This window comes from Rhinolophus sinicus, chromosome 3 (genome assembly GCF_057876585.1).
Source record: "Rhinolophus sinicus isolate RSI-liver-muscle chromosome 3, RSI-T2T, whole genome shotgun sequence".
NCBI classification, from domain to species: Eukaryota; Metazoa; Chordata; class Mammalia; order Chiroptera; family Rhinolophidae; genus Rhinolophus; species Rhinolophus sinicus.
In genome coordinates, this window is record NC_142503.1 from 110,436,707 (window position 1) to 110,462,457 (window position 25,751).

A 25,751-nucleotide genomic window follows, 5' to 3' on the forward strand; every position below is an offset into this window, starting at 1 on the left:
ACTCATACACTGGAAATAATGAATGCATAGAAACTGGTGATGACACCACTATAGCCAAGTGACAAGTAATTGTGACTTAGATTAGAAGATCAGCAGCAGAGAATGCAGTAAGTAATTGGGTGCAGAGTATGTTTTGAAAATAGAGAAACTGATAGAATGTGAAAAAATGAGAAAAGGTCAACACTTACTTAGTATGAACAACAAAATGTCCATGGAGGGCTATTAACTAAACTGGTGAATACTGACAGAGAAGGAGATTGGGATTTGGAGAAGGGGAAATACATTGTTTTAAGTATTTTTGCATCTATGTTCATGAGATATACTGGATATCATTCTGCAGTTTACTTTTCTTGTCTTTGTATGGTTTTGGTATCAGAATAAAAGTGGACTAGAAGAATGAGATGGGAAGTACTCCAGCCTCTTCAACGTTCTAGGGGTGTGTGTAAAATTGATTTCTTCTGTAAATGTTTGGTGTAATTCACTAGTAAAACCATCCCAGCCTGCAATTTTCTTTATGAGAAAGTTTTAAACTCAAATTCAATTTCCTTAATGACATTGGGTTATACAGATTATTTATTTCTTTTTGAGTGAGTTTTGGTAGTTTGTGTACTTCAAGGAATTTGTCCATTTCACTAAGTTGTCAAATTTATGGGCATAAAGCTGTTTATCACATTCTTTTATTATTTGTTTAATAGCTGTATGATCAGTAATGATGTTCCTTCTTTCATTCCTGATGCGGTCATTTGTTTCTTCTCTCTTGATACATCTAACTAGAGGTTTATCAATTTTACTGATCTTTTCCAAGAACACACTTTTGCTTTAATTGATTTTTTCAAAGAAAAATTTCACTGCTTCTATTTTCTATTTTGTTGATTTCCACTCGATCTTTATTATTTTCTTTCTTTGCTTATTTTGGGCTTCATTGGCTTTTCTGTCTCTAGTTTAAGGTGAAAGCTGAGGTCATTGACATAAAACTTTTCTTCTTTTCTAATAGAGATGTTACAGTAATTTACTAGCTACATCCCACAAATTTTTATATGTTTCATTCTTAATTCCTAACTAATTTAATTCTACTGTAGTCAGAGAACAAAACTTGTATAATCTGAACCCTTTTAAATTACTTGTTTCATGTTCTAGAGTATGGTCTCTCTTTTTTTTTTTTTTTAACATTTTTTACTGGAGAAGGGGAACAGGACTATTGGGGAACAGTGTGTACTTCCAGGACTTTTTCCAAGTCAAGTTGTCCTTTCAGTCGTAGTTGTGGAGGGTGCAGCTCAGCTCCAGGTCCAGTTGCCGTTGTTAGTTGCAGGGGGGCGCAGTCCACCATCCCTTGCAGGAGTCGAACCGACAACCTTGTGGTTGAGAGGATGTGCTCCAACCAACTGAGCCATGGGAGCTCAGCGGCAGCTCAGCTCAAGGTGCCTTGCGGGACTCGAGGAGTTGCGGAGTCGAACCGGCACCCTAGTGATTGAAAGCCCACTGGCCCATGTGGGAATTGAACTGGCAGCTTTTGGCGTTAGGAGCACGGAGCTCCAACCACCTGAGCCATCGGCCGGCCCTGAAAGAATATGCTCTTTCTTGATAAATGTTCCTTGTGGACTTGAAAACAATGCAAATTCTATTGTTTCAGGTGGAGTATTCTATAAATGTCAATTACGTCAAGTTGCTCAATAGTGTTCAAGTCTTCTGTATCCTTACTGATGTTCTTTCTACTAGTTCTAGCAACTAATGAGAAGATGGTTGTTGAAGTTCTAACAATAACTGCGGATTTGTTTATTTCTACTTCCAGGTCTACCAGTTTTTGCTTAATGTATTCTGAAGCTCTGTTATATGGTAAATAAATGTTCAGGATTGCTATGTCCTTTTGATTAATTACCCTTTATTATAAAATGACCTTCTTTATTCCTGATGGCATGTAATTTTTAAAATGGTACTCACAAATCTTGCCCCCCTGGTGAACATGCCTGTATAATACCCTTGCCTTGAGGGTGCATATGATGGGATATCTCTTCCCTCAATCATATTAAATTATACGGCAAAAGGGATTTTGCAAGCTGTCCTACAGCTCACTGATTCTCTGTTCACATCTTTCTTCTAGCTTCTTTAGCACATAGATTAGAATTATAACTATAGTCATAATGTCCTTGTCTAATTGTCTCATCTATATCATTTTTTCATTAGTTTCAATTATTTTATTTGTTTTTCTTCTCATTATGGGTTGTATTTTCCTGCACTTTAAATGCCTGGCAATTTTTTATTTGATGCTACGCATTTTACCTTAGATATTTTTGTATTCCTTTGAATATTTTTTAACTTTCTTCCAGGACGTAGTTATTTGAAAAGTTTGACCCTCTTAGGTCTTGCATTTATGCTTTGTTAGATGGGAGCAATCCAGTCTTTAGCTTAGGGTTTATTCATTCCATAGATGAAGCAAAATTCTTCTGAGTATTCTACCCTAAGCCCTGTGAATTATGAAGTTTTCCATTCTGCCAGTGGGAAGAGGAAGTATTCTTGGCCTTGTATATGCTCTAGGGATTGTTCCCTATAACTTCTTAGGGGGGCCCTTGTCCTGGTTTCAGGTAATTGACTCACATGCATGCCCTGACCAGTACTTAAGCTAAACATTTCAGAAGAATCCTCTGAAGGCCTCTGGAGTTCTTTGTGGAGCTCTACCCTCTCTAGCATTCTGTCCTGCAAACTCTAGCTACCATGGCTTTCCCAAACTCTCAGCTCCAGCTCCATCTCTGCTGATACCTAGATGGTTTTCCCTTCCATGAGCTGTGACCTGAAAACTCTCTCCAGAAAGGAAGGCAGAGCAATTGTATGGCTCACCTTGCTTATTTCCTGTTTCTCAGGGATCATTATATCTCATTGCCTGATGCACAATATTTTGAAAACCACTGTTTCATGTATTTTGTTTGGTTTCTTTAGTTCTTTCAAATGTGAAGTTAAATCTAATGCCTGTTAAATGGCAGGAAGTGGAAGTTCCAGAGTTCTGTGTTGGACATGTTAAATTCAAGATGTCTATTGGCATCCAAGTGGAAGTTTCAGGAGGCAGTTGGAGTACAAGACTAGAGCTCAAGAAGATACCAGGAATCCAGATATACATTTATGAGAAATCAGAGTGTGGATGAAATTTAAAGCTGTGGAACTGAATGAAATCATTTAAGAAAGGAGTTAGCAAACTATGGTTCACAGACCAAATCTGACCCCATCAGATTTTTTTTAATTTGTAAAGTTTTTTATAAGTAAAGTTTCTTTGTGAGTACAGTTTGGTGGAACAAAGCCATACACATTTGTTTTCATATTGTCTAAGGCTGCTTTTGTTCTACAACAGCAAAGTTGAGTCGTAGCAACAGAAACACCTGGACTCAAAAGTTTAAAATATTTACTGTCTGGCTCATACAGAAAAAAATTACCAGCCTGGATCTATGGAATAGATGGAGAATACCAGTGGACTGAATTTTGGAATACTCCCCAATTTTGAGGTAAAAAGAGGAGAAGGAATCAGAAATTAATGAAGCAGAGATCACTGTCGAGGAAGGAACAAGATGGCAGATTAGTCCAAAGGAAAAAGAAAAGAAAAGAAAAGAAAAGAAAAGAAAAGAAAAGAAAAGAAAAGAAAAGAAAGAAAGAAAGAAAGAAAGAAAGAAAGAAAGAAAATACTGAAGCAGAGTAAGAAACAAGAGACTGAATTTTCCAAGGTGAAATGAAAAAAGTGTTATCAAGAAAGGAGTGTCAACTATATCAAATGTTGCTGAAAGGCAAAATAAGATGAAGACTAATAAATGACCAGTGTAGATTTAGCAAAATGGTCACTTTTGCAGTTTTAGTGAAGTGGTAGTCATGATGGGGAGGGTTGAAAGCCAATGAAAGAAGTTGAGAAGAGAACATGAGGTGAAAAGGTAGAGACAATGAGTTAGTCCTTTTAAGAACTTTTTCTTTAGAAAGGGGAGGAAGCAAATGTGAAGATGTGCGATTTTGGCAGTTTTCTTAAAAATAAAAGATATTATAGGACCTTTTATGTTGATAAATATGATCTAGCAAAGAGGCAAAACTGATGATAAGGTGTAGGATGGGGATGGAGAGAGATGCTGAAGGAACAGGGGAAGGAATGGGATGAGGGCAGCCAGGGGAGGCTCAAGTTGAAGCAAATGGGATGCCACTGTCTGTCTGTTTCCCTTCAGGTATTAGCTGGGCTGGCTGGGGGGCTGCTGCAGCTGTGGTAGGAACACGTAAGTATTTCCAGGATTGCTGTAGGATATACTTCACAGAGAAACATTTGGAGAAATGGTGATATTTATATTCCAACATCAAAATGTTTGTGTAATCCGCAATAAAGCTAAACTATGTCCTTGTGGTATATAATTTATAACATAAATGGTAATAAAGTATTATTAGAACCAGAGTTCAGCTACACTGATAAGCTGAAAAAAACTCAGACTACCTAAGAACAAAAATAATCACTGCTAAGACTATTTTAATAGGAAATGTTTTAAGGTTCTTAATTAAAAATTTACAGAAAACGTTTACAACTCAGCTCAGTTTTAACAGTGGTGAACTTACCAATCCTCATCAGCTAAGAGCTTCAGGGCTTCCGTCAGCGCTATTTCTGGTTTAGAAAATGGCCGTAGTTCTGATGACTCCATTATTTCTGGACTATGAGTGACAGAAGGTATCCTTTCTTTATACTGTGGAACAGCTCCAGGAGATGCTTCACCTAAAACAAAAAAAAAACCACTATTAAATAAAGCATCAAGGAATTTTGATACAAAGGGATACAAATGGCATTCTGATTAGATTCTATGAATATTTCTTATAGAAATTAGTATTATTAGGTTAGTCTCCAACAAAATTATAATACCCAGATACCAAAACTTTTAATTTAAAACTTTACTTTTTATATATAAAATTATTAAATTATGCTTAATATAAATATATAAGTGGGTTTTCAGTCATGAGTCATATAACAAAGTCTAGCTTTAAGAACTAAAAGTCAGTAAGAAGCATATGATCCCATTTTGTAGAAACATGAGGATATATACCGTTTTACCATACAACCAATAAGTAAAAATGAAGCTTCATGGCATCTCCACGTAAATTCTAGTTGAATTCTAAAAATAGCAATTTTTGCTATTGGTATAGAGTTAATAATATAGTATAAACCCTAAGTCTATGTGTAGTAATAAAAACGTTTCTTCCATAATCAAACATTTACTAACTGCTGTCCAGATGTAAGGCATTGCCCCAGATGTTGGGGAAACAAACATACCATCATCCCTGAGTGCTCAGGGTTCTGCCCTGAGGGGGCTGCACAGTGTAAGCCGCTGGCGGTCAAGGTATGAGAAAGGAAAAGATCAAAAAGATCAAAGAGAATGCATAATGGCTTTTGTAAATAGGTAAAGATTTATTAGCCATTTTTTCATGTTAAGAGATATTTTTAAAAAGTAACAGGCACTAGAAAATGATCATCATAAAAGCATTTATCAACCATGCTATTTGTAAGAAAATGTAATATGAAACACATGAGATACACAAACATAAGGAATTTCACTTGATGCTGTATGCTAATTATGTATTCAAATGCATTTAAAATCCAAAGGCAACAAGGTATTAATGATATTAGTTAACAGTAAATATTTTATGCCAGATCTCCTGATAACTTCTTTACAAACTTTACTATATTCTCTCAATAAAGTTGAGGTAGATTCTCTCATTATCACTATCTTGCAGCTGAGAAAATAATCGAGTTTAGAGGCTAAAAAATTTATTCAAGGTCTCACTGTTAATGAGTGGCAAAGGAAGGACTTAGATCTAGGTCCAGTCACCTGTGATTTCATATAAAGACGCCTAACAAAATTCCTGCTTTCCAGAAATTTATCACATTCCTAACACGAAGAGGTACTCAAATAGATATGGTATGCTGATTACTGATAAATTAGTACCAGTTTTTGCTAGAGTATATCATACATGAGGAAGATGATGTGACAATTAAAAAATATAATAAACAGACCTAATTTTATTTTTTTGATGATTCAAATGTATCCTCAGTAAGTTTCATATATAGGCCTGATATGTATAAATAAAATGCTCCAACTTTGGAATTTCACAACCCAGAAAGAATAGCAAATACAAAACAGGATTACTAGCTATCACTGACTTAAGTTCTTGCCTAGCATTGTGCTAAGTTCTTCATTTACATGATCTCATTTGATTCATTCAACATCCCTATGTGATAGTTATTACTCCTACATTACAGATGAAGAAACTGATGCTAAAGTTTTAAGGACCTCTTCTCTATATGGACTCATTATGAAATAGATGCAGATAAACACCAAAATTTCAACCTTAGGGTTATAACAGTATCTTTACTGTTTTCATCTGAAAAAAAAATGAAACAAAACAAAACATTACTCTGGAAAAGGAGGTATACAGAGTATCAATTTAAACCAACAATGATCAAACTAAGCTGTTTTTTTTTTTTTAATTTCCACTCTGTTATAGACTGATACTTTTATAAACTACAATAAAAGTGTCATGGCAAGGTCAAACTGTTAAAATAGTTTCTAAAAGTTTACTTTCACTGCTTGTATTTATCTCATAAGCATATTCTTCTGTTCAAATAATACAAGGGCAGTTTTAAGGAAGCACTCTCCTTATACTTCCTAGAAACAAAATCTGAGAAGCTTCCAGTATAGGTGAAAATCACAAAATTAGTTGATGTCTCTCGCAAGAATGAATACTTAAAATATATGATTTGTTACTGTTTACACTATTTGCTACTATTTGTTCTTCTATTGCTACTCTTAACTACTGGTACAGGTAAGAAGTTTTGTGGATTTTTCTCCCCGTAGATTTTATGACATAAATAAATAATGAAATTATTTGACAATGCTACTAAACCAGCTTAAAATTCAAGAAGGCCTACACTCAACCAGTTCTTAGGGCCATGTTTATCCAGTAATTTTACAGGCCAACATCTCTCATCAGGCATACTCTCAACAATTATTAGTTTTAAGGATACATAATTTTTTCTCATTTTTAAACAAATTTTATCTTACTTTTTAAATTGAGGTATAATTGACATATAACATTATATTAGTTTCAGGTGTACAACACAATGATTCGATATTTGTAGATACTGCAAAATGATTACCACAGTAAATCTAGCTACCATTGTCACCATACATAGTTAAAAAATTTTTTTTCTTGTGATGATAACTTTTAAGACTTACTCTTAGCAACTTTCAAATCTGCATTACGGTATTATTAACTATAGCCTCCATGCTATGCATTACATCCCCATGACTTATTTATAACTGGAAGTTTGTACCTTTTGACTCCACCCATTTCAAACCACCCTCCATCCCGCCACCTCTGGTAACCATCAATCTGTTCTTGAGGATACAGAGTTTTTAAAACTTTTCTACATTTCTTGCATTATAAAAGAAATGCAAGCTAGGAAGAACCTCAGACATTCATCTGGTTCAAATCTCTTTTATATTTATCTTTGAGAGAGGTCAAAGTATGTTGTCCAAGATCAGATTTACAGATTTATTTTTTTCTATATTTCTTAGGTTTTTAGTTGATACCTAGACTTCAGACCCAATTAAACTTAAGAATGTTTATTACAGTTCACAGTTTATTCCTCAGAAACAATAATAATAAACAAAAATAATAAACAATAATCCTTCACGTTTACTATAGTTCACATAATATTTCATTTCAACCTCTGATTTTACCTATTTGCTACTATACTTAAGACCTATTCAGTATTTTTAAAAACAGCACAGAAAACATGGAACGTACTTTTGGACTGGTACAGAATCTTGTCAAGTAATCAATGAGAGGCTGAATAAATGATAAATGCAATTTTTAAAATCATGATCTAATATAAATCAGCTTCACAATTTCAGTTACCTTAGTTATAAAATGGTATAGCATTCCTCGGCAAAATAGGAATATTTGCAGGGGGCATGGAAGAGATCTTTGAGATAATCTCGACCCTTGAGATAATTTAGAGATTTATGAGGGCAGAAAATGAGGCCAAGTCACAAAGCTAATCAAAAGGTAGAACTGAAACTTAAAAAGCCAGGTCTGGGTGGAAACCAAGATTGCTGGACTGTAATTCTGCCTCCCCTACACCAAGTACACCGCCATGATTAAACAGGTCATATACCACAACTACCCAGTGCCGGTCTGAAAGGATGGGAACACGCGTCACCCACCCAGCCACCCTCAGGACCCCCAGAGCCCAAGCTTGGAGTAGCTGAAGACACTCTGAGCAGCTTCACTGACAAGGAGGGGGCCCCTACCAGTGTTCCCCAATAAAAATGTGAAAGCCAGGTCTGTCTAATGACTCCTACTAGTTCAGTGCTTTTTCCATCACAAATGAACTGAACCAGATGTGGTCTCTTCAGCTTAACAAGCATTTGTGACTTTATTCTTTACATTTAAAAAGTGACTTACCTGAATCTGAAAACACTAAAGATGGCGACCTTTTTAAACTAGCCCCTCTTTTCAATGGAGGATTGAAGGCAATGTTTTCTAAAGAGGAACTCTCATTTTTTGTTACTCCCACCTTGTCTCCAAAGTTATTTAAGTCTAGAAGGGAGAAAAACAATCAATCAATTTCTTTTTTATGAGAAATAATTATTTATTATAATAGTTAGAAGCTACTGGGTCTTGCAAATTTCAGCATTATTGTTTAACATATTCCACTATTAGCCATACATCATCACTCTCAGTTAAACCACAGTACACTAGCTTTAGGATATTACTAGTTACAAAAACACACCAAAAGCTAAATTTCACTTACTTTCAGATGCCATTTTCTCAGTTCCTGTATGTTTTATTCGTTCCCAAGGATTCTGGTCCTTCTTTTCACAATCTTTAATGTCAAAAAGTTCTTTTTCCTCTTTTCTCTTTTGTCTCATCTTGTCAAAAGTAGATTTTGAAATAGAAACTTTGATCTGCAAGAAAAAGTTGAAAAATCTGAAAGTATTCAGGGAGCCTGACATTTAAAATAACTATCTTCATCTCAGACAACTGTATATAGCCATTAAATGTCTATATACAAAATAAACTATACATTTCTTAGTTTTTTTTTTCAGGGATTCTAAAATCTAATAGAATTATATGGTGCAAACAGCCAAGAAAATCTGTGCCTGAGGATATTAGTCTGTTACTCCTTGAGTATATCCTAGAAAATTATTATATATAGATATACCATGTTTCCCTAAAATTAAGACCTAGCCGGACAATCAGCTCTAATGCGTCTTTTGGAGCAAAAATTAATATAAGACCCAATATAATACAATGTAAATAATATAAAACCCGGTCTTATATAATATATAAAACTGGGTCTTATATTAATTTTTGCTCCAAAAGACGAATTAGAGCTGATTGTCCGGCTAGGTCTTATTTTCGGGGACACACAGTATATAGATATAGATGTAGATAAAGATATGTATATGTATATATGTACATATACACACACATATGCATATATGTACGTAGAGTACATGTAAAGTATAAAATATACTAGATGTATTACACCAGAATAAGAACATATTTGGTGAGAAGAACAACCTATTATTTAAATGATTAAGCATCAATTTTTTAAGTTACTTTGCAATTTTTAAAATTTTAATTAAAGTACTTTACCATGCTAAATCTGATATACACAAAACAGTGACGTATTATAGGTTTAAATTTACCCTAATAATTAGCAAATAACCTTACATCTTTTTCATTCTCAACATCAAGATATGATGGAATACTTTGCTGGACTGCTCTTCCGTAAATCCCTGATGGTGGTTCAATGCTTTGTTTGACTGAAAATTTATCCCCGTTTTCCACAGAAAGTATCACTGATTGGCTGCAGGTTGCTGGTGCTGAATTTGGATTTCCAAATACACCTGAAATCAACCAACAATCAAGTTGGCATTAAATATTTATGTGATGTCACTCTGGACAACAAAGTTCAAGACAAAGCTCATGCCCTCAAGAAATAAACTATATAGTTAATAATAAAAATTTGCTAAATCATCATAAAATATAAAAGCAACTACCCTAAGAGGACAATAACATCAAATGAGAAATGCATAAAGTAAGTGCTGAGCTCACAGGAAGGAAAATTTGGTGTGAGCTGAGTGTTTAAGATGGTTTCAAGGAGCAAGGATTTGAGCTAGGATTGGAAGACAACGAATTTGGAGACAAGTGAGAAAGGAGTGGAGGACATCCTGTGAGACGGGGATGCTTAAAAGCAGAGCTGAACAAGTATAAAGCATGCATGTGGAGTGAATAAATTAGTTTGGTTCGGCACAAGGCACATAAAGAGATAACAGAAAATAAGTTTGCTGAAGTAGGTTGGAGCCAATCTGAAGAGGGCCTTAAATTAACTTAATGAGATTCTATCAAGCAAAGAAGTTAGGAAAGCTTTCCAAGCATTTCAATCTATTTTCCAAAAATAAGATGTATACCCTCAATGCCTATCATCACATTTGAATTTTTCTATTAAAAAAGAGACTAATTGGGATGTGATAATTAACTTGATAGGGGAATCCTTTCAGTGTATATGGATATCAAATCATCATGTTTTACACTTCAAATGTCTTACAATTTTATTTGTCAATTACATCAATAAATTAAAAAACAAAACAAAAATCCACCAAGTTTTAAAAGATATTTGCAAAAATATTGTTCAAAGGTCCCCCTAATATAATTAATATAAAATTAATTTTATACTGATTACTAAACTGATAAATAAGGACTATCATTTGAATTTAAACTATGGTAAAACTGTCTTAGTCATTCTAAAAGTGTCTCAGAAGTATCCAAACTGCAGCTGTCATGTACACAATATACATATCTCTGAAAATTACTGACATGCATTCACAGGAGTTTCCTTAGGGGACAGACATGTGAAGTATTCACTACTAATTCTTTCAATTTAATAACTGTTTAGAAAGAAAGTTTTACTCAACACCCAAATCACACTCTTCTCTCATCTCTACTGATATGCTTTGCTTATGTATGAAGAGCACATATAATTAAAAAGCTAAATAACTTTGAAATACCTTTTCCAACAACTACTACTGAGTCTTCTGATAAGGTATTTGTGGATGTGAAGTCAAAACTGGAAATTTGTTGTAAATTTGATGACCCTGTAAATCCCAAAGGACAAAAAAATACATATTTAAAAATACTTATTATATAGTATTTTATGATATAATAATATGGCCTTTTAAAACTGAAAATTTACTTCATCCAAAGAATTTACAACTTATTTATTTGCACACATTCATTTGATTCAGTAAATGTTTATAGTTAGAATACCTAGAATAGACTAGGCACTAGAGATATATGAAACCTTCCTTCCCCTAAGAAGTTTACATATACCAGGGTTAAGAGTGGGAAAGATATACAAGAAAATAATCACAGCATGATAATCAAGTAACAGAAGGGTCACCATGAAGGAAAGCCTCTAACCCCTGGAAATAGATCAAGTCAATCTCACAGCAATCTGTACCTTTCTATGTTAACCTTTACCTCCATTTGAGATTATTTATTTACTCATTCTCTATCCTACTAGACTGTAAGCTCTATGGGCATAGACCCTATATCTAGTTTTGATTACCATTATTTTACAGTGCTCATTCCTGTAGTAGGTGTTCAGTAAATCTGTTAGATGACTGTTACAAGGCAGAAAAAATGGAAAGCAAAATATTAGAATGTATGAAAGAAAATCAATTAATTACCGTCACATTTAATTTAAAAACTATTTTTTTAAAAAATTAAGCTGATAGATTATTTTGCAAACTTGCTAAAGCTAATGACTTCTTTTGGCTATGTGTGAACATGGCAGAAATTAAAGAAAGAAACTTATGTAGGTAATCATTTTTCTTATTTTCCTTTAAGTATAGTTTGGAGTAATCAAAATTGATGTGCACATGCCAACTAACAGAAACATCAAATAGTCCCAAAAGGTGTTTGGTGACAAAGGGAAACAAGTTTCAGTAAATAAACAAACATAGCTGTATTGAAATGTTGCTCAAATCTCAATTCTAAAATATGAAGAAAAAATATGCTTAAAAGATCCTTCACATATAAAATATCCTTATGTAATCTTTTTGATATTTCTGCCCAATTCATTAAAATTTACTCATGGAACCTAATTTTCTAATACTCTAAGCATCCACCATTAATCACTTTCTCAATTAATTGGGGCTCTAGGTTGTTATTATGTTAGAAAATAGGCAGGTTCAAAGGGACAACCAGCAAGAGAGGAATGGGAAGAAAAGGCGGTTCTGAGATCTAAACCTAAAAGTGTCTGAGCTTGCCTGCACAATGAATCCACTCACGTATACAACTCATTGCCAATATTTTTTTGGAAGTCTTTTCATTCCCTTGAACACTGTACTCAGTATTTACTTTAACCTGATTATTTGGGAATGCAATTTTTGAGTGATTGTGCCCAAGACTACACTATTAGCTTTGGTTGGCTCATCACCATTTCATTCCTTTAACATGTGGCACTGAAAATCTTTGTATACTAAGCATAATAGTGCTATAAAGATAACAGTATGTTTACTTTTAAGTATCTCATCCTACTCCATCCAGACCCTGAAAGTGGGGAAAGCTTTCTAAAGGAATGGCTTTTAAACCAGTATTCAAAAAGTAGACATGATGTGGACACATTAAGATTGGGAAAGGGCATTTAGGCAGACTACACATGCCAACTAAGAAAACTACTAGTATTAAGAATGCTAGAGGGGTGGTTGGTTAGCTCAATTGGTTAGAGCGTGGTGCTAATAACACCAAGGTTGCCGGTTTGATTCCCGCATGGGCCACTGTGAGCTGCGCTCTCCTTAACAAAAAACAAACAAACAAACAAACAAACAAAATGCTAGAGCACTGGGCATGAAAAGTGGTATAGTAAGAGGTAATGCAAGAAAGTTAAGCTAGGGCCGGCCAGGTGGCTCAGGCGGTTGGAGCTCCGTGCTCCTAGCGCCAAAGGCTGCCGGTTCGACTCCTCTACTCCCGCAAGGGATGGTGGGTTATGCCCCCTGCAACTAACAATGGCAACTGGACCTGGAGCTGAGCTGCGCCCTCCACAACTACAATTGAAAGGACAACAACTTGACTTGGAAAAAGTCCTGGAAGTACACACTGTTGCCCAATAAAGTTCTGTTCCCCTTCCCCAATAAAATGTTTAAAAAAAAAAAAAAAAGTTAAGCTAAGGCAATCTTATTAAACGTCTGAAAAATTAAGCCTCAGGGTAGAAAATCTATTCTGTGAGAAACAGGGAACCACTCGAGGCCTTGAGTATACAAGAGAAGATGACTATACTTAAGAAGGGTAATTCTGAAAGAGTATGTAGCCTGGATTAAAAAGGAATGAAAATAAGAGGCCAGATGTCTTATCAGAAGGTTTCTGTAATTATCCAGAAAACTGGTAATGAAGGCCCAAATTAAACTGAGAAGAACTGGGACGATGGGTCACTGACTGAACTTGGAGAGTAAGAAGATGACTCTAAAGATTTAAGTCTGCATTGCTGGGAAAATGCTGATGCTATTAACAAAAATGGATAACAAAGGAAGAGGAGCAGGTCTGGAAAGGAAGTTTAGTTTTGAACATGTTTATTTTTGTTGACCAGAGAGCTCTACTACCTGGTTGATTTAGAGTTGGATGGTGAGTGTGGAGGAATTTTCTGGAGCAGAATTAACTGCTGGTCAAAAGACAGAAATATTTTTATGATTTTGCTGTCCAAAAAAGGATGCCACTAGAAGTGAATGAACATATTCAGCCATTATTTCAAAATAATTTTAAAAAAGAAAAATTTGAAAGTATGTTAGAGTATGAATTACCCTTAGGAAGAAAAGTATATTTTTACATGATTTTCTTTACATGAGAAATAAAATATATAAGTAAATATGAAAATACCTTGTTATTCTCTTTTATAAAAACAATGAACTGATCTCTCATTAGATATTGAATTACATTATGGATTACATTTTAAGCAATTTACAAAAAAAAAACCCACCAAAAACAAAAGCAAGATAGGTTTGCAACCAAGTTCACTCTTAATCTATTTCCACAAAAAATATACATGTCCTAGAATGCCTGATTGCTTACACATATGACTTAAGATGATCAGAAATAACAAAATTTGACCTTATTACAACCATAGTTCCTACACACACAAAAATGACAGCTCCTTATACTTACTGGATGATTACAATGCTTAGATACAGGTAACTTCTAATTTTATTTAAATATTTATATCCTTTAAAATCACTTCCTCTTTGCCCTAAGGGAGAATTTAAAATACAACTATAATAGGAAATCTGAAAAAAATGGACAGAGCAGTCACAGAGGTGCTACTTGCTACTAAGTTACAAAAAATAAAAAATGTAAATTGTTAACAATGGTTAGTGATAACAAAGAAGCCTTCCCATGTTCCACCACAGGGAAATATATTCCTGTTTTCAGTTTACTCCCTAGTTACAACCTAAGTAGGCATCTGGGAGTCATTTACTTACATGAGTTCTCCACCGCATTTTATTGGTAAAATGTCTTATAAACAAAATGCGTGCATGCGTGAGTACATGCATCCTGGGAGAAGACGTCAGGAGGGATTCCCTACTTTTAAACCTGCAGGGCTGTCACTTCTACGCACTGGCTGCTCAGGAAAGCCTATCAGCCTGTGTGTTCCACTTGACAATACGTGAACCTGTGTGTTCCACTTGACAAAATTAAACAACATATCAGCGGAAGGATAAGAAGAAAAATCTCAAAACTGAGACTTCTTAATTAATATTTCTTTATTGGCACGCTCTAGGGAGGACTCTGATTTAGAGACAGTCAATCTTAAAAATTAAACTTGTCATGAAATGTACTAACCTTTTGTATGCTTATAATGTCTTGGGTATTCCTTATTTTGTGCTTTTAAAACACTAGGTGAAATGTCATGTGACCTATCATCTTCAAAATCACCACATCCAAACCCATAGTTCATACGTTGACCAATTATGCTTACATTGGATGTTATAATCCCTATGAAATAAAATACATAAAATATTTATTTGAATGATTTATGTAATCTTATGAGAAGTACATATCTCTCCCTCTAAATCTATCTTGCCTTGTAGCCTTTTAAAAATGTCTAACAAAACAGTAGAAATTATAACATTATAGTAATTTTAAAAGTTTTATCTTATTTTAAATTCTGTAATAGTTTTTGATTTTACTAGCAGATAAAAATATTCATTATAAACTATACACCAACATTTTATAAAACAGGCTTTAAAATTATAATGAAATACAAAACTCAATGTTTGAAAAAGATAATCAAATGTATATATTTTAAAAATATGACAAACATTTAATGTTTAAATGACATTTTAAACTTTACAGCAAAAATAAAAAAATTTTAATCTAGAATTTTTAATCTGTGTCTTGAGAGATGCCTATAGTCTTCATTTCTCTCTTTTCTCCCAATTTCGTGTAATGGGTCTATCCTGGTTTGTCTGGTGAGACAGTAAACTACATAGTGACAAGAGCTCAGAATCTGGACTCTTGCTTCCTGTCTCTAAATCGTAGCATTGTCACTTAAACCACTGACAGAACCTGGGAAGACACTTATCCTTATTTGTAAAATGGGGATAACAGTAGTACCTCTTTCACAATTGCCGTAAAAATGAAACGAAGAAAATACATGTACAGGGCTTAGCACAGTATCTAGCATATTTCAAATACCCAAATGTTACATTCCTAATTAAAAATAAATCGAAACCATAATGCAGCTCTCCTTTTAACAAAAACCAAAAGTTAATCTATATGTTTCAAAGTTTAAACTGACCACCTATACTAGTATTTTGCAGCTGTGAAAACCACAAAATGTCTCCTAAATGGAAAATCCTAGGCAATATATATTTGATTCACCATCCAGTTATATATATATATATATATATATATATATATATATATATATATATATATATCTCCTATGTAAACCATTAAGTAGTAATAATGAAATATAATTTGCTTTTGGTCATTTTAATAAAAACAGGATAATGAGGAAAGGAGGTGGCTGGTAGAAGCTTGGCTAGACAGGGCTGTAAAGGGCATTAAGCCAGTTCATAGAGAATGATTTTAAAAATATCTGAACACTCCTCTGCCATAAGAAAAGTGCCACTTGCAACAGCATGGATGGATCTTGAGATTGTAATGCTGAGTGAAATAAGTCAGACAGAAAAAGTCCAGTACCATATGACTTCACTGGTATGTGGGATATAAAACTGAAAGCAACAAAGAAACAAGACAAACACATGAAGAAACAAAACTCATAGACACAGACAATAGTTTAGTGGTTACCAGAGGGTAAGGGGGGAGGGGGTGGTAGATGAGGGTAAAGGGGGTCAAATATGTGGTGATGGAAGAACTGACTCTGCGTGTTAACACACAATGTGATATATAGATGATGTATTACAGAATTGTACACTTAAAAACAATGTAACTTTACTAACCGTTGTCACCCTAACAAATTTTGATGAAAAAATAGAAAAATAAAAATTTCTGATATTAAATGATAGAGAACTTCCAGGAGTAACATGGATATCTTTCTAAATTCTTCTTAGTTTTGATAATTCATAAAGTAAGCCTCATAAAGACACTGGCTCTGAGTGGAAATGCTTTCTATTAATAGGTGAGAGTAGTCATTGAAACTAAGAGCTTGTTGTTTAAAAGTTAAATAAAACTGACAAACCTTTTAGCATCACACTCCAATTTCAAACTGTATTACAAGGCTATAATAATCAAAACAGCATGGCACTGGCATAAAAACAGACATATAAACCAATGAAACAGAACAGAGAGCCCAGAAATAAACCTATGCCTATATGGTCAATTCATTTACAACAAAGGAGCCAAAATTTACAGTGGAGAAAGGACAGTCTCTGCAATAATCGGTGTTGGGAAAACTGGACAGCTACATGCAAAAAAAATGAAGCTGGACCATTACCTTACAAAATACACAAAAATGAACTCAAGTGGATTAGGCGATAAGCTCCCTGACATCGGTCTTGGCACTGATTGTTTTTGGATTTGACACCGAAAGCAAAGGCAACAAAAGCAAAAATAAGTAAGGGGGATTATATCTAACCAAAAAGCTTTTGCACAGCCAAGGAAACCATCAACAAAATGAAAAAGCAACTTACAGAATGGGAGAAATATTTGCAAATCAGGAGTTAATATCCAAAATATATTTAAAAACCTCATATAACTCAACAGCAAAAAAACCGAATAATCCAATAAAAACATGGGCAGATCTGAATAGAAATTTTCCCAAAGAAGACATAAAGATGGCCAACAGGTACATGAAAAGATGCTCAACATCACTAATCATCAGAGAAAGGCAAGTCAAATCACAATGATATTATCACCTCACAACTATTATCCAAAAGATAAGAAATAAGTGTTGGCGAGGATGTGGAGAAAAGGGAACCCTTGTTCACTGTTGGTGGGAATGTAAATTAGTGCAGCCACTATGGAAAACAGTATGGAGGCTTCTCAAAAAATTAAAAATAGAACTACGTTATGAACCAGCAATTCCACTTCTGCGAATACATCCAAAGAAAACAAAACCACTAATTTGAGAAGATCTCTGCACCCCCACATTCACTGAAGCATTATTTACAAAACCAAGATGTGGAAACAACTTAAGTGTCTATTTATGGATGAATGGATAAAGAAGAGGTGATATAGATACACAATAGAATAGTATTCATCCATAAAAAAGAAAATCTTGCCATTTGCAATATCATGGATAAACCTTGAGGGCTAAGTGAAGACAGACAGAAAAAGACAAATACCATGTCTCACTTATATGTGGAATCGAAAAAAAAAAAAAGCTCATAGGCATATCAGAAGGTTGGTTGCCAGAGGTGGGGGGTGGGCCAAATGAGTGAAAGGAGTCAAAGGTACAAACCTCCAGCTATAAAATAAGTAAATCATTAAGATGTTATGTACAGGGGGCCAGCCCGGTGGCTCAGGCAGTTAGAGCTCCATGCTCCTAACTCCGAAGGCTGCCAGTTCGATTCCCACATGGGCCAGTGGGCTCTCAACCACAAGGTTGCTGGTTCAACTCCTCCAGTCCCGCAAGGGATGGTGGGCTTCGCCCCCTGCAACTAAGATTGGACAAGGCACCTTGAGCTGAGCTGCCTCCCAGATGGCTCAGTTGGTTGGAGCACGGGCTCTCAACCACAAGGTTGCCAGTTCAATTCCTCGACTCCCGCAAGGGATGGTGGGCTGCGCCCCCTGCAACTAGAAAACGGCAATTGGACCTGGAGCTGAGTTGCGCCCTCCACAACTAAGACTGAAAGGATAACAACTTGAAGCTAAAAGGCCCCCTCCACAACTAAGACTGAAAGGACAACAACCTGACTTGGAAAAAAAAAAAGTCCTGGAAGTACACACTGTTCCCCAATAAAGTCCTGTTCCCCTTCCCCAATAAAATCTTTAAAAAAAAAAAAAAGATGTTATGTACAGCATGGCAACTATAGTTAATAATACGGTACCACATAGTTGAAAGTTGCTAAAAAGAGTAAAGCTTAAAAGTTCTCATCAGAAGAAAAAAAATTCTGTAACTGTGTGGTGATGAATGTTAACTAGACTTGTGGTGATCATTTCGCAACATATACAAATATTAATTCATTATGTTATATACCTGAAACTAATACAATGTATATCAATTATATCTCAATTAAAAAAGCAAAAAATGAATAGGTGATACTAATCTAATAGTAGAGGAAAAAGTTCACTATAACATCATTCAGGAAATTTAGCACAATGTGCTATAATAGATAGTGGTGTAATGAATATACGTGGAAATATTTATCAGAAATGCCATTGCAAAGATAGATTAGATTTATAGTTTTTACATAATAATTTTTGTTTTGTTCTTCAGATATTCTTTATTCTGAGCATTATCATTTTCACATTTTACCAATTAAATAATAAACTTGTAGGGGTCATTTGCTTACTGAAAAAAGAGCAAACCCCGTCCCACATAAACAAAAATATAAACCCAAGTTTATAAAATATGAAACCATTAGCAACTTTGCATTTTGAGAGCGTATTACATTTAACCAAGAATATCTTACAGTGAATTAATTAATAGTGCTTCTAAAACTTGATCCTAAAAATACCTAAGTTACTTGTTAAAAAATAGATTTCAGGGCAGCCGGTTTGCTCAGTGGTTAGAGCACAGTGCTCGTAACACCAAGGTTGCCGGTTCGATTTCCATGGGCCAGTGAGCTGCGCCCTCCACAACTAGATTGAAAATGACTTGACATGGAGCTGAGCAGCGCCCTCCACAACTAGATTGAGAACGACTTGACATGGATCTGATGGGTCCTGGAAAAACTCACTGTTCCCCAATATTCCCTAATTAAAAAAAATTTTTTTTTAAATTTAAAAAAAATATGTAGAGATTTCTAACCCTGAAGATTCACCAAGTGTGAGGGTAAGTCCCCAGAATCTGTATGTTACATGCAACTCTGGTGATTCCTAGGATTAGGCAAGTTTGAGAACCACTGAATGCTAGACAACTTTGGGAAACACTGGATATTGCATATGTTATGTAGTATGCACTGTTGTAAGAGCTGTCAATCTAACAAAAGTTAAGTGACTCACAAGGTCATACGACTAGGGTCAGAGAGAAATTCAAATCTAGGTTTTTCAAGTCTGTTCTTTTCTAATTCCAAAGATATTCTTCCAAAAAGAGGGCTCCATTTTTATTAACTAGGTACAACCTAGCAATAACATGTCTCTTCAACCTTATATAAATATTTGTACAGTTATAAATAATTTATTAGGATGATCATGCTTAAAAAAGGATTAAAGAATAAGTTTATATATTATATTTCTTTGTGTCTTTCCCTTTAGGGGAACAGATTCCAAGTGCCCACTCGCACTGGGTGCTTTATGTATGTTTTATACCTAAATCTTCACTATCCTTCCTAGGATTTATATTATCAGAAGAGGAAACTGAGCTTCAAAGCAGTTAAGTAACTTGCATAGCTCATGACTATGGTTATTAAATATCAAGTTGGCATTCCAGGGTATTTCAGACTCCAAAGCACTTAAACACTGTCTTTCTGTGCCTGGTAGAGTACATCTCTTTATTGAATGCTACCTCTGTGGAGGCCAGTACACCAGGCACACATTGCTGAGCTTGGCATTCATGATTATGACAGGAACTTGGTAGGGAATCAGAGGTAAATAATCTCTGGGTATCAAGAATCTGAGAATCCAAAACAGTAAAACTGAGAGACCAGTATAAAGATGTCAGTGCAAAATGAATGATATCACAAAATAATAATCAATTTTGTTTATGAATAGGGGAAGTTTTCCCAGAGAACGAAACTGAGCTGTGTTCACAGCTGAGTGGGGTGTGATGTAAATTCCAGATTTCATCCATGAGAAATAGTATGTACCACTGCAAAGAGCTAGGAAATGGTACTGCAGGTCATCTGATGTAACTGGGGCACACAATACAAAAAGGGTAGTAAAAAATGAGGCTGGAGAAGTAGGCAGGGGCCAGATTATGGAAGAATGTCCTGAATAAATATAGGCGGGACAATACAGTCAGATTTGCATTGTGGGAAATGGATTGTAAGTGAATGAGACTGAAGCTGGAGAGAAATCTTAGGAGGCTAAGTAGGTAAGAAATGAGTAAGAGTGATAGTGGGAATTAAAATGAGATGAATTTAATACATACTTAGTAGCAAGAAATTAAAAATCTTAGCAAACAATTAGATATACACACAGCTTTGAAGGAACATAATTATGATGTAAGGTAAAGTAGCCTCCAAGTTGTGAGGACTTTTACACTGAGATCATATGAAAATAAATATCGTATCCCAATTTGTTAAAACTCATTCATAATTCAAAAGTTTTACTAATCATAAAGAAGAACAACATGCAATTCCCAATCTAAATGGATCATAATCCAAATACTTTTTTAACTCATTACTCATAAGTTTTTTTTGTGAAAAGGAATGTTATGAATTAAAAACTTCCAGGTTAGTTCACAAATTTTAAACACAAAATACACATGCACTTAACTACTAATTAAATTGTTGTTTTTTTTAAAGAAATTATCTTTTGTGGTGCCCAGCGGGTCTCAAACTAAGCTGCATATTAGAATTCCCTGGAGAGCCTTCAAAATTCTGATGGCCAGGTCTCATTCCATATCACTCAAGTCTAAATGTCTGGGTATGGGAGCGAGGCATAGGTATACCTATGGGCTTAAAGGGAGATTATTCAGGTAAATATTTTTTCTTCCAAAAATCATACAGTTTTTATTCTGGCCAAAATGTCTTTTTAAGGAGTTAAAATGATGATTAGTCTTAATTGGTAACTACAAAAATTCTAACTCTGAAACGCATCCATTATCATTTTTGACACCATTTACAAATCATTCTTTCCATAAATCATATTTACAAAATAGTCATAGAATACCTGCACTGGGGCTCTGTTCTGCTATCTGAGCGATTTTGTTCTTTGCAGAAGAATGCCTTGTTGGACAAGGTTTGGCTCCAAATGTTGGAAATATGTCTGACCTACAATGAAACAAAGGAATTTCAATAAACATTTAAGATTGAGAGCTGTTCAATACGCTTATATCACACACTCTATATACTCTCTAAACTTAGGCAGCAACAAGTATGAAAAACTATGGACAAGAATATTTTTTATTGGTATTCCTAGTTCACATTTTGAATTTCCAACCTTTATTTCTTAATTATTCACGACACGATTGCCAAAGGCATTGAAGACTCCAACTTGTGCCGTATAATCTTTTGTTGGGTCAAAAAAACAACTAATTCAAAGAGAATCCATTTTGAAACTAAGTCAAATGATTCAAATTATCTAATATACTATCTACCTTCATATACCATATAAAAATAGAGACTGGACGGTATCACCAATAAGAGATCAGCAGCAAGTGAGTTTAGTCAATGCCACTTTCTCCTTGGACTATCATTTGCTGTACTTGCCTGATTTTATAAGTGCTTCTAGGCCTTGTTTCACAGAGAAAGCCCACTGAGGAATGTTAACTCACTGGGAGGAAAATGTTTTACATCACTAATTGTGTGATGTCAGTAAGTCCAATGATAGATATTACAAAAAAGAGATTCCACAAAGGAGTACAATTCTTAGGCACTGGGTAGGCATTATTTGTTAACTGGCCTCGTGAGAAATCATTGTTAAATATTTTAAGAGTATTTTCTCTAGAATAGATATACTGTAAGTTTACATTTATACTCAGTATATTTGACTTGGATAAAAGAAAATACTTCAGTCTCTAGAAGAATGGTTCTCAATAATTTTTCCTCCCCAACCTAATTAGGGATCAAACCCCTCCTTAGTAGCTTTCTTTGGCCATGATTCTTAAGGCGGAATGCAAACTGGTTGAGAAAAATTACTCTAAAGCTATTAAACTTAAATGTGGAAATACTGAATTCATTAAAGGTAATTCAATCCATAAACGAGGATATGTTGAACTCCCTTCTCACAGAGTTCAATATCTGAAGAGAATATCTCCATGAGACAATATAGGGAATATTGAATTCTAAATGTTATAGTATCAAATGAAGTTTTCTTCCCAACTGGGTTGCAAATTACTTACAGAACCTTGCAACTGTAGGAGTGTATAATATAAAATCTCTCATTCATAAAAGATAAGGGAAGGACTTTAGGTGAAAAAGATAAATATATATAGAGAACCACATGATTTCATTGAAAAACAACAAAAGAACAAGACAAACAAATGAGAAACAAAAACTCATAGACACAGACAATAGTTTAGTGGTTACCAGAGGGTAAGGGGGTGGGGGGTGGGAGATGAGGATAAGGGGGATCAAATATATGGTGATGGAAGGAGAACTGACTCTGGGTGGTGAACACACAATGGGATTTATAGATGATGTAATACAGAATTGTACACCTGAAATCTATGTAATTTTACTAACAATTGTCATCCCAATAAATTAAAAAAAAATAAAGATAAATATATATATTTTAAATGTCTGGTAATTTAATTAATGTCTGGTAAAATAGTTACTTCATCAGCCCACAGACCCATTCCAAATTTATTTTGTAAAAATACTGCATTAGTCTACCTAGGTAATTACAACAAAGGAATTTCCAGTAAGAACAAAAACTCCAACTGTAAAATAAGCTATTTAAATTTAAAATGTGGAGAAGGAAATCATGGGATGAGAAAAACCTCTCACAATGGGACACAAAAATTTGGTTTAATTCTATGACCTGCTGAAATAAAACACCCTTTTTCATTAAAGTTAAACGAAAACCATCTCTCCTTTGATTATACAATCTCTATTTACCTAAATTATTAGAGGCTCTAAATAAATTTAATTTTAAAAATTTACTTCTAACAGCTATATGTAAACATGGTTCAGGACAAAAATCAAAGGAAAGTAAAATCAAAATTGAAAAGACTGACAACACCACATGTTAATAAATATGTGAAACAGCTGGAACACTGCTGGTGGGAGTGTAAAATTGCACGAGCATCTTAGAAAACTGTTTAGCAGTTACTTAAAAAGTTAAATGTACATCTCTCCTATGGCCTAGCAATTCTACTCTTTGCTTTCTGTCTAAATTTATTTTAGAAGGAATTCCCTAAATCCTAGGATTACAGATTCTCAGAAATCAAGTTTACTGCATAAGACTTCTAAGTTTATTGAGGTACTCCGGAAAAGTTTGTCAAATTGCTTTCTGGAAAATATTCTGTCAGTGAGGGGTGGGCAGGACTCTAATTCCAGCTCTACTGCTGTAAGGAGTCTACTGAGAGGGCTGTGAAAGCTATGACATGGAGTCCTAAGTTTCCATAAAATAACGGAGTAACAAAATATAAGAAACAGTAGAGTAACAGTTTGGTGGGGTTCATCCATAAATTAGAGGAAACTGGTGCTAAGTTTTAAACAAAAGCAATGATAAAAGCTACAGGTCAACTGCTAAAGAGTCCATGATCCTGAAAAGAGGCCATGAACAAAGAATAGTAGGACAAATCTAAGGCAAAAGAACAACTGGGGCTTGGGGAACAGACTTCCTACGTATTGATTTAGGTGCTCTAGATTACACTTGGGATTGTACGTATTCTCTCTCTCCACCCCAATCCCAAGCCAAAGCCAAGCAAGGTATTAAGTGTAAACTTTTCTATTGTCTTTTAAATGTACAATAGTACCTCGGTTTTCGAACATCTCTGTTGACGAACATTTTGGTTTATGAATGCCGTAAACTGGAAGTAAATGCTTCGGTTTTTTAACACGACTCAGAAGTCAAATATGTCACACAGCTTCCCGAGTGCAAGATCTTGAGACCTAGCTGTTGGCAGCTTTTGAATGTTTCAGAGCTTGTGGATTACGTTCGAAAACTGAGGTACCACTGTATTTCAACATTTAAAGAACTAGAAAATAAATCATTTTGAAGGTTTTTTTTCTGATATGATATTAGGGCTTCGGACTACAAGTTACAGATTAGCATTCATTTAACATGCTAAAAGGTAAAATACATTATTCTCTTCCCCTGGGGAGTTGTAGACAGAGAAGAAGTCAGTGACTCTTGGCTGTAAACTCCACTTTCGCTGTAAGAGCTGATGTTTGGTGAGGAAGATCGGGACGGCGAGTCCACAGTTAAGTCAAGCTTCATTGCAGAATCAGGGCTTTCCAGATCAGAAGTACTACCACTCAGTTTTGCTCTTTTCTTAGCTGCACTGTTACGCAGGGACCTAAGAGAGCTCTGCATCTAAGAAAAAACAAAAACAATAAACTTTAAAAAATAATTATATTAGTAAAAGTTATCCTTGGATTTTAATATCCATTAACTCTAGCTAGCCACCCTTCAATCCAGTACTAATAAGATGGATGTTAACATATCTGTACATAGTATAAATAGTATGTGATTTCATCACTTAGGTATTTATAAACCCCTTAAGAGGAAGGATCTCAAGCTATTATTCACCATGGTATTTCTAGCACTGGGCACAATGACTAATATATTGCAATAATTTGATTAATAAATGAATCATTGAATCAGATGGTAGAAAGCAAAGTGAGTTAAAGTTACAGAGGTCCAACTAATCTTAGGTCAGTTGTGTGCTTATCTGGCTCTTTAGAAGTTCTATGAGTAGTTCAGCAAAACGTAATCAGTTTTCTAAAATTTAAAGTTCACATCCAGTAATCTGTACATGATACTTATATCTTAAAAATCTGTTAAAATAAGATCATAGCATATCAACACTGAATGTTTCACTTTACATATTTAAACACTTTTTAAACCCTGAAACTAAGCTAATTGAAATAATAAAAAGGAAACATCTATGAAAACGGTGTTCTGAACCCAAAGTAATATAGCAGCCATATTCCTTCTCTGGCATAAGTAGTATGTACAGAGTTATCATATTGGCAGTACATTTTTATAGTATGCATGGAGTGACTGAGGTTTCAAAGATGAGTATCCAATATGATCTCAATTTCATAAACATAAATAAATTTGCACATACTCGTATGCACAAGGGACATGCTCAAGAATGGGTAGGGAACTATATTATGTTTCATTTATTTAAAAAAAAATAACACACTGTTCATTTGGGAGGAGTTACTGCAAGAGCATACATATTGCTCTATTATTCTTACTTTTAAAAAAGGAACAATATA

The 25,751-nt window shown here is 34.6% G+C and overlaps 1 protein-coding gene across 3 annotated transcripts in view; it reads right to left on the reverse strand.

The window, feature by feature from the left end:
- The window catches only part of TOGARAM1 (TOG array regulator of axonemal microtubules 1), a 68,476-nt gene that overhangs the window by 15,711 nt on the left and 27,014 nt on the right, over positions 1-25,751 (reverse strand). For 2 of the 3 annotated variants that reach the window (XM_019751712.3, XM_074328185.2), the window contains exons 6-13: positions 24,608-24,840; positions 21,529-21,629; positions 14,908-15,060; positions 11,082-11,168; positions 9,745-9,920; positions 8,819-8,972; positions 8,470-8,604; positions 4,567-4,720 (exon numbers count right to left, since the gene is read on the reverse strand). In XM_019751712.3, the coding sequence (XP_019607271.3) occupies positions 4,567-4,720; positions 8,470-8,604; positions 8,819-8,972; positions 9,745-9,920; positions 11,082-11,168; positions 14,908-15,060; positions 21,529-21,629; positions 24,608-24,840 (1,193 nt within the window). The remainder of the gene's footprint in view (positions 1-4,566; positions 4,721-8,469; positions 8,605-8,818; positions 8,973-9,744; positions 9,921-11,081; positions 11,169-14,907; positions 15,061-21,528; positions 21,630-24,607; positions 24,841-25,751) is intronic. The other variant, XM_019751713.3, reaches the window with a different exon arrangement.